At 43.2% G+C, this 10257-nt stretch overlaps 1 protein-coding gene across 1 annotated transcript; it reads left to right on the top strand.

Moving 5' to 3' along the window:
- Positions 1 to 1609: 1609 nt before the first annotated feature.
- On the top strand, positions 1610 to 9807 carry LOC307182052 (putative inactive ribonuclease-like protein 12). Its single transcript, XM_079913156.1, is given in 3 exon segments — positions 1610 to 1922; positions 8947 to 9131; positions 9135 to 9807. Coding segments are annotated over 3 exon segments (531 nt in total). The 5' UTR covers positions 1610 to 1864; the 3' UTR covers positions 9423 to 9807.
- The last annotated feature ends 450 nt before the right edge of the window (positions 9808 to 10257 follow it).

Genomic DNA, 10257 nt, shown 5'->3' on the forward strand with positions numbered 1-10257 from the left:
TCATTCCTAGGGACCTCATTACTTTTTGCTCATCCTTCCATGTGCATTATAGGCAGGTGGAACTTATAGCGGAGAGAGCTGTGTTATTGTCCAGGGAGATGGTGTTCACGGGATTAAGCTGAACTACTTATTAAAGTAGATGGCGTCCCATGGCTATAGAGGGAAAGCAGAAAACAGCTAGCATCCACTAGCAAAACTCTTGAGTTGCTTTCAACAGCTAAAGGTGAGAGTTAAGAGTGACAATCACAGATTTAAAGTCTTCAAGTAGAAGTGAATCAACATTTTTCTTTCCTTTTATTGGTCGTTCTGATCTTACGTCCATATGGTGCTACAGGGTCCCACCAAAAGTATCAAAAAGGATTGTTAAGTTTTGCAAAGGATAGCTTTTTGATACTATTGTTAAAGAACAAAATCTAGTTCTTTTAGGACATTTACTCATGGATTCTTCCATTCAATCAGTATATAAAGAGTATTTTTTGAGCAAACATTTGTTGAACATTTGTTGTATTCCAGGCACTATGCTTGGAGCAGAGATTACTTCAGGGAACCAGACAGATGTGGTTTCTGCCCTCATGAAACAATCAAATAGTTTTTCAAAAACCAAGAAATACAGTTAATTTATTATGCTAGTGATAAGGGCCACAAAGGAAAAGTACAGAGTGTGACGCAAGCAAAACAGAGGCTGTTCACTTCCCCTGGGGTTTCTGGGAAGGCTTGTCTAAGGAAAGGAGGCACACACAGGATTTAAGCAGGTAGAATGGGGAGGGGTGAATGGAGTAAGGAACATAATGAGGAAACTAGGTGTTAAAACCTTGAGTTGGGAGGAAGCCTGATAAGTTCAGGGGACTGAAAAGGGGAGTGTAAGGAGATAGACAGAGAGAGGAAGGGTGGTTTGGGTGAGGCTCCCTTGCAAGGCCTGGTAGGCAGCGGTAGGGACTGTGGTCATTATTTTAAGACTTATGGAAAAAAAAAAGATTTATGAAAAGCTATTGACACCGTTTAGGTGGGTGTGTGGGTGGAGAGCACAGGCACAGAACTAGATTTGTGTTTTACAAAGATTACTGTGATATAGTAGGGTTTGCACAAAAAGCCATGGGGACCCCCATTTCAGCTTTCTAATAAGCAAGCACAGAGCCCTGCATCAGGGAAGGTTACGACCGAATGTGTGTTATCCACTCTAAAATTGTTCTCTGTTTTTATCTTGTGCATTCCACCAACTCTGCCAGCTCCCAGAGCCACTTCAAAGGAGGTCAGTGAGGCCCATGGAATGCAGGTCAGGGTCACAGAGCTAGTTAGTGGCAAAGTCGGTATGAAGATAGGAACCTCGCTTTCATGACTCCCAGACCACTGCTCATTTTGTTCTAGCTGGAGACTTCTGAAAAGGAAGGGTGTTTTTTTGTTGGTGGTGGGTTTTATTTTTGGTTTTGATTGTTTGCTTTTTTTTTTTTTTTTTTTTGCAGTACGCGGGCCTCTCACTGCTGTGGCCTCTCCCGTTGCGGAGCACAGGCTCCGGACGCGCAGGCTCAGCGGCCATGGCTCACGGGCCCAGCCGCTCCGCGGCATGTGGGATCTTCCTGGACTGGGGCACGAACCCGTGTCCCCTGCATCAGCAGGCGGACTCTCAACCACTGCGCCACCAGGGAAGCCCTGTTTGCTTATTTTTATTGCATCTGGGTTCTTTAGGGCCTTGGTGATTATTTGCTGATTAGCCATCATTCATTCATCTGCTTTCAAGGAATCTTATCTGATTTTCAGGGAAGCTGGAACTGGCCCCCAAGAGGAGAGCAGAGCTGGGAATGGCAGGACAGCCGTGAATGTGCTTGGAGGTGCTGTAGGGGAAAGCTGGGTTAATGCTCCTTACTCGATGAGGATTCAAAGGAAACTGTTGAGGGCTCAGCCTGGGGACACACATAAGAAGCCAGGTATGCTATGATCAAAGCATTCTCAGAAGTGGGAAACTGAAGGGCCTACCAAGCAGCTGTTTTATATGGTTACGTCAACCTCCCTTCAACCTGACCTCTCCTGGCCTATCACCTGGTGGCTGTCATTTGTGGAATACAAGTAAAATCACACACACACACACACACACACACACACACACACACACAGAGAAAAGGCTTGGTTTGCCCCCAAGGGAGTACAGGACCTCCCTCCTCCTGTGTGAATAGCCTGGGGCTGTACCTGCAAGGCTGAGGTTGATGACAGCCTCTGATTCAGAACATGTCCTGCCCAAATCAGGAGCAGCTCGTTCTTGGATATATGCAAGCTCCAGTCTGTCTACCTCACCTGGACAGAGACAGGGAGGTAGTGGGAGGGCAGCTGGAAGAGCGCCCAGAGCGCCTTGTGAAGGTATTGCATGACTCTTGCTATTAACATCTTGTCTAGCAAACAGCTCTGCAGGTGCCAAGGGTAGCCAATCAACTCCCCCAGAACAGGGATGCTTCATGCCTTTTTTTTTTTTTTTTGCAATAGTTAGTGTTTTTGATTTAGGGAGGTGTCTCTTTGATTTAGGGAGGTGGGGGGAAATAGAAGTGGTAGCCAGAGAATCGTCATCTCAAGAGGATAGTCACTGAGGTCATTTAAATGTAGTTCAAAGCCTTCATTTGTGACAGCAGAAAGGTAGATAGTCAAATTCTTCCTTCATTCTTTTCTACCACCTCCATTTTAGAGATAAAGGAACTGGGACTCTGAGAAGTGACAGGGCTTTCCCAAGATCACACAGCTAGTTAGTGGCAAAAGAAAAAGATCTGAAATCCTTTACCCTTTTTTGATCTCCTGTGAGTACCAGGCAGCGTACTAGTGCAAGCAAGTACATCGTTCTGGCTCTCCAGTGGCACACTGGGACAGGGGACAGGAGGCCAAATACACCCTTTGCCATTACCACACAGGAATCACTAATGCTAAGTTGTGTACAGGAAGCTTGAAGGAAGGCTTCATATGGAGACTCAAGGAGAAGATGGAGGTTGTTAATTCAAAGAAGGATTCCTGGAGGAACGGATAAAGTCCCATGCCCTTTGCACAGCAGTCAGAGATATTTCTTGATACATGGGCTTACATCGAATGCCTGAGAGTTTGTGGCAACCAGCATGAATTTCCTCATGGGCAAGCTCCACTTCCAAGGTTAGAAAGAAGCTTGGGCTATCTATCTTCTGACTGTTGTCCACACCAGGGTAGTAGATGAAGATAGTTTGGGGGGCTTCTTATTGAAACTGAACAGGGAGGAAGGAGAGCAGATCTCAACCCAGAGGTACTTCCAAACTTCTGTCTTAAGGGTGGTGCTGAGGGTTTCCCTGGTGGCGCAGTGGTTGAGAGCCCGCCTGCCGATGCAGGGGACACGGGTTCGTGCCCTGGTCCGGGAAGATCCCACATGTCGCGGAGCGGCTGGGCCCGTGTGCCCTGGCCGCTGAGCCTGCGCGTCCAGAGCCTGTGCTCCGCGACGTGAGAGGCCACAACAGTGAGAGGCCCGCGTACCGCCAAAAAAAAATAATAATAAATTCCAGTAAGATTCCAAATCTGAAGATTCTTTTCATCTATAACAGTTTCTCCCTCTTTGTTTCCGTGCCACTTACCAATTGAAAAACTTGTTGGGTATCTTGCAGAATGTCTCACCATCTGGGTTTGTTTTATTGCTTCCTTGAGGTATTATTTAACATGTGCCTCATTTCCCTTTATTTCCTATACACTGGAAGTTAAATCTAGGGCTTAATTAATTTAGATTCAATTGTTTGGCAAGGATACTTCCTGAACAATGCTGTGCACTTCCTATGGCATCATATTAAAAGGCACATAATAACTAGCTCTTCACTTCTCTGAATACCTAGGGGGTGGCATCCAGCTCTTCCATTGCAAAGTTTCCCATAAGCCTCTCTCCTAATGGTTTTACGACCTACCAAATAAATTTTGCCTGACTTAATAATTTCATAAATGATTATAAAATGGCGACTTTTAAAAATTTTATCATTCTTTTCATATCTATTAGTTATTATTCTTCTCTAAAGAAGAACTTTCCCTTACCACATGAAAGCTCTGGTTACCCTGAAATATAGTTCCTATGGGCTAGGCAGAATAAATGTGCAATTCTTATATTTTAATTATCAACTTTCATATTCAGGGATTGATTTAGAGTCAGTTGGGGGATAGGGATCTTTGTCTTTTCACTGATGTGTCCCAAGTGTCTAGAATAGTGTCTGGCATAGGTAGGTGTTCAATAAATATGCATTGAATGGAATAACATGTGAATGATAAAAGTTCCTTACAGTAGGTGACAAAAATCCCATAGAGTCAGTACTGAGGAAATCAAGTCTTAGTACAACCATGAATCGAGATCCTGAATCTGAACCCTGTACTCGAGGAGTTTTTATAAGGGAAGCTAATTAGAATGTTTGTCCCCCAGTTAGTGCTGTTGCCTAATACAGGTTCCATAGTGGGAAGGAGCAAGGACAGTATCCTTCCAGATCCCCCTGGGTCCCTGGGGAGGAAAGGGAAACTGTAATAACGACCAAGTTGAACTTCTCCCCAGATTCGTAGGGCAAAAGACCTAGAATTAGTTTTAATTTGATATAGAAGCAATAAGGTGAAGCCAATATTCTTGCCCGAGTTTGTAGAATAAGATCTATACCAGCTGGGTAGCAAAATATTTGTTACTTACAATACTCCACTCAGTTTTTAAGTGACTCGATGCTCAGGAAGGGTCTTTCTTTGGTCACAGGGTGATTGATGGGAAGGTAGGGGGCACAGAGGGGCAGGTGGAATCCAGGAGACACAGAGGAGCTGGCACCACGGAGAAGGGAGGCTCTCAGGGCAGAGATGGAGAAAGATGGGGGAGTTAAAAAGGAACTTGGGGGGTTTTATCTCAGATGGAGGTTTTAAAAACTAGTTTTGTCTTGTTTGCGAGACAACCTGTACTCTATAACCAAGAAAACGTCAGTGGTATCTATTATTTGCTAAAACGCGGTGGAATTGGATTTGCTTGGGGACATGTGTCAGAGTGGTGAGCCCTCTAGTCTGGTTGTCTATGGCTGCTTTACAGATGACCCCCAAGTGGTGGCCGAAAACGATAACAACACTCATTTGCTCCTGAATCTGGAGGTTGAGCTCAGCTGGGCAGTTCTTGCTCGAGGCCTCGCGTGTGGTTTTATTCACAGGGAGCTGAAACAGGTGGAGCATTCTGGGCATCTCTCTCTCTCTCTGTGGCTTCTCCCTGTGTGGCCTCGACACAGTCAGACTTCTTTCTACGCGACCCCCAGAGACAACATCCTAGGAGAACCACAGCCCAGTGGAAGCTGTGTGACCACAGCTCAGAGGTCATGCCATGCTGTGTAAGTGGGAGCAAACAGAGGCCCACCCAGGTTCTCAGGAAAGGACAGGGACTCTACCTCTTGCTAAGGGAGTGGTAAGGCTCTGGAAGAGACTGTGGGATAGAAAATATTTTGTGGCCATTTTGGGGAAACTACAATCTGCTGCGTGACTTTAAGGTGAGCGTGGCATGGGGCAACCGTAGAAGTCTTGCAAGGGTAGCCAACCACCTCTGCAGGACAGAATAACCTCCACAGTTTTCTGAAGGCACTGAAGCAGCCGGAGCTCTTTGAGAATTTCTCTCCCTCCATGTGTTCTCTCCACTGGTGGCCTCAGCATGGTCGAACATCATACGTGGCAGCTGAAGGCATCCAGAGTGAGCGTTCGCTTCCTTTGCGGTCCCTTTGAGGCCGTTGCCTAGTCTCAGACAATACTGGAGCTGGGTGGGTTTCTAGCAGTCCTGGAGGAGAGCTTATTAATTTGACAAAATGAGTGGTGAGGGGAATTACTAACGTTGTTTTACATCCTGGCACGAATATTTGTCTCCAGCCGCTACCTGCCTCCTGCAGTCTCCTGAGGGTGACTTGAGGCTTAGCAAAGGGAGGGTGGTGGGGACTTTAGGTCAAATGCAGTCATCTGATAATAGGCCCAGTTTCTTCCTCCCCTTCTCCACCTCTTCCTCCTCTTTCCCCTCCATCCCCTTCCTTCCTTCTTTCCCTCTTTTCTTCTTTCCTCCCTTCCCTCTTCAGGTGTGCAGAATTGAGTTGATCATATTCTGTTTATGGCCCATGCTAGGCCTCTCTTTTGTTTTATTCAATTTTATTATTTTTCCCTTTTTATTCCTTATCCCTGCTTCTATTTCTCTCATCCTCATGGGCATCTGTCTTAGAGTATTTAATCCACGTTCTTCCATCCTACTTAAATATTGTATGTCCTTGGAAAATTTTTTGTATTATTTTGGAGCATGCGTGTTTTCAATTTAAATCAACTGGAAATGATTTTCATTGTTTCTTTTTTTCACACCACACCAAATAGCCTTTGTAAAGCTAGTGCATTATTTGAAGCTGTTTTATACTATTTTATTTTATGTATGTAACACATGTTTACCTGTCCATCCCCTTCATGAGGGACATTTCAGTTACCTTTAGCTCTTTTCTGCCACCAGTTATGCCATGATGAACATCCCTGCACGTACTCCATCTGGAAGAACTATGTTGAAGTCTATGCCCGGGACAGGCTTACAAAGTCTCAGATTATACCCATTTATAATTTTGCCAAATACTTCCAGATTAGTTTCCAATATCACTACACCAATTCTCCTGCCCAGTAACATATTTTCCAGCACTTGATATTAGATTTTCTAATTGTTGATAATCCAATGGTTATAAATTGATATCTTTTGGTTATGTTAATTTCCATTTATCTGATTACTGACGAAGTTAAGCATTGTTCGTCATCCATTTTCGCTTCCTCTTCTGAAATTGACTTTTTATAACTTTTGACAATCTTTTCTCCTCTGGAGTTTTTGTGTCTTTTTATTGTTGATATGGAGGAAACCCTTATCTCTAGATGTTAATCCTTAGTTGGTTTTAGGCATTACAAATGTTTTCTCCGAGGCTGCCAGCACTATTAAACATTTGAAACCAGTCTCAACTCTATTTCAGGAGGGTAAAACTCTGAAATGTAGAGGTAGGTTGAGTTGCCTCAGTTGAGGATAAATTTTGTAACAAGGGTTGCTTCCTTGCCTGTAAACTTAGTATAACATCTGTAATTTGGTTGCTTGGAAGTCCTGGAAGGAAATATTGAACATGTTACAATATGTAGAAAGAGTTCTTTTTATACAATGGAAATGTGTTTGCAAGATGGTGTGCAAATCAAAATCCGTTAATTGAAAAATGTGTCAACAGTAACTATGCACTTATAACGTTGTGGTATTTTTGCAACACATATCCATAACAGAGCAGTTTGAATTGTGAAAGGACAACCAGAATGAAAGTTTCTGGAAAGTAAATAATCACCTCCTGCTTGTTCATTTTCATGGTCTTGAATTATGCTTTTGTTTTTGTTGCATACAAAGAGACACATTCTTTGAAGTCTTTTCTAGGATTCTCTGTCTTTCCCAGACAAGTTTTAACCCCCAAATAGCTTTCTAGTTGACAATTAGAAAGACACAGATACATACAAAGGAGGCTATGTAGCTGTCTTTCCAAAAAAGAAATCATTTCAGAGCAAGAAATAGTACAATTAAGTCCATTTTTTCCATGCCTATATCAAAGACTGGGAGATGTTGGCAACAAAAAGAATTCTATTGTTTCAATACCTTGAGCCACTCACTATCTTTTACCAAGCCCTCATCTACTAATTTTCCATGTAGGTCTCCCAAGTATACTATAATTCAGTGGTTCTCAAATTTTGCTGCATATTAGAGTCACTGGGAAAGCTTTTAATAATCTCAACTCCCAGGTCTTACCCAACACTAATTAAAGCAGAATGCCTCAAGGTGGCATTAAAAAATGCCTTGGAGATTCCAATGTTCAGCAGAGATTGGAAACCATTGCCATACTTGCCAGGAGTCCGGGGCTTTATCAAGACTAATGTTAACGTCAGGGAATTGTTTCTGCCCTGTCCTGGACACCACGTGGGAATGAAACTTGCTGAAACTGGAGTTCAAGGGTTAAGCATTGAGAAAGTGAGATTTTTATTACTCTTGCCATCTCACATCTCTACCTGAAACTTTCTGCAACTCATTTCTTCGTTAATGAAATGGAGATAACAGCTACTTCACAGGTTTGTAGTAAGGACCGATGAAAATTTGGAAAATAAACAGTACTGCATCTGGCACACTTCAGGACTATAATAAATGTTTTGAAATGTCAACGCTTGTTTAGTGAGGACACATTCAGGACCTGCCTTACCCAACTGTCCCTCTGAAAGTAACTTCTCTTCCCGCTGGCAGCCAAGCACACTCCCCTCCTACAGGCTCCTCCCTTTCTGCTTTTTCCCCTTGGCCTCCCCACACACAGCTGGCACCCTACCAGTTATTGTCTGGGAACAGCGAGACACAAAGGACTTTCTTGGATCCATGATCACAAGGATATGTTACCTGTGAGAGTTACAGCAAAAAGGAAAGGTGAGAGGATGTAGCGCAGAACCAAGTAGGACTGACAGAGGGAGAGATTAGGAAGGAACTGGGAAGAACGGATTAATAGAAAGCGCTAAACGCATATTGAATTTGGTGGGATCAAGGTTAAAACAATCATGGGAAAGAAAGTCATTCAGCAATACGAATAAAACAATCAGACAAGGGTACTTTTAATACCTTCCGTATGTTCTGCTCCATGTTAAACATTCTGAGGGATTCAGGAGAAATAGGAGATGAGATACTGACTGTTAAGGCGCTGTGGAGGCCAACAAACACAAAACAACAGGAAAAATTAGAGAACAGTTCAGTGCCAAACTCTGAGAGCTGAAATGGTCAGAAACGGCTTTCTTGGGGAGCTGGACCTCCAGCTGGACCTTGCAGGGTTAGCATGATTTTCACCAACAGAGAGAAGGAAATAAAATATCAAAGGCTAGGGGAGCAAAGTCAGGGGATGGTGCTGGAGGAATCTGATTACCCCCTGATATTTTCTGTCTCCTCTTACTCTATAGGAGTTAGAGCAAAAGATGTGAAGGACCTCATACCCCTGGTAATACTAATGGTGATACTTTTCCTGCTGCTTCTATTCTGGGAAAATGAGCTGGATGAGGAAGTAATGGCGGCAACCTTAGAGCAGTTGCACGTGGACTACCCTCAGAGTGACGTTCCTGTAAGGTACTGCAACCACATGATCATATAAAGACTCATCAAGGAAGCCAACAACACCTGCAAAAAGGAGCATGTCTTCGTCCATGAGAGGCCTCGAAATATCAACAGTGTTTGCAATTCTCTCAGGAAGGTGGCTTGCCAAAACCATTCCACCCTTCTCTGCTTCCAGAGTGAGACCAAGTTCAAAATGACAGTCTGCAAGCTCATTGAAGGCACCAGATATCCTGCCTGCAGCTACCACATTTCCCCCACAGAGGGGTTTATTGTCGTCACTTGTGATGACATGGGGCCAGTTAATATCCAGAGATATGATGAATAACCTGAGACCAGCATCTGAGCCGGCCGCCCTCTCGTCTCCTCTCGCAGAGACACTGATGCTGGTTCTCCCTGAGGCGCACCTGAATTGTGGACATGGGGTCATGCCTTGAGTGAAATGCATTTATCCTTTCAGTATTGTTGAGCTGGGATCTTTTTATTCTGCTTTAATAAAAGAAAATCTACCGAATTAAACCATAAACTCTGCATGTGTTTTAATTCCTTGTCCTTTTTCATTTGATGAGAGCCAAGGGTGAATCCTACACAGGACTGGGATTAGGTAAGGTGAGGGACTCACTTCACACGCAAAATTGAAGGAGCACCAAAACCCCCTGAGCAATATAGAGAAATAACTTTTTTAAAAATCAAAATTAATGCAAAAATCCCTGATGAACAAAATATCTGAATTTTAAATCAAGACCCATTCTGACAGGGTTAGATTTAGGATGAGGTGGGGTACACGAGTTGTACCAATGCAGGGTCAGATCCTGTTATTTTTAAAAAAAATTTTATTTTTTGCGGTTAAAATTTTGATAATTGTTCATCAGGGATTATTTTGCATTAAATTCATTTATTTATTTATTTATTTGGAAGTATAGTTGATTTACAATGTTGTGTTAATTTCTGCTGTACAGCAAAGTGATTCAATTATACATATACATATTTTTTTTATATTCTCTTCCATTGTGGTTTATCACAGGCTATTGAATATAGTTCCCTGTGCTATACAATAGGGCCTTGTTGTTTATCCATTCTATATATAATAGTTTGCAGTTGCTAACCCCAAACTCCCAGTCATCCCTCCCTCATCCCCTTCCCCCTTGGCAACCACAAGTCTG

This window comes from Stenella coeruleoalba, assembly GCF_951394435.1.
Source record: "Stenella coeruleoalba genome assembly, chromosome: 2".
In the NCBI taxonomy this organism is placed as follows: domain Eukaryota; kingdom Metazoa; phylum Chordata; class Mammalia; order Artiodactyla; family Delphinidae; genus Stenella; species Stenella coeruleoalba.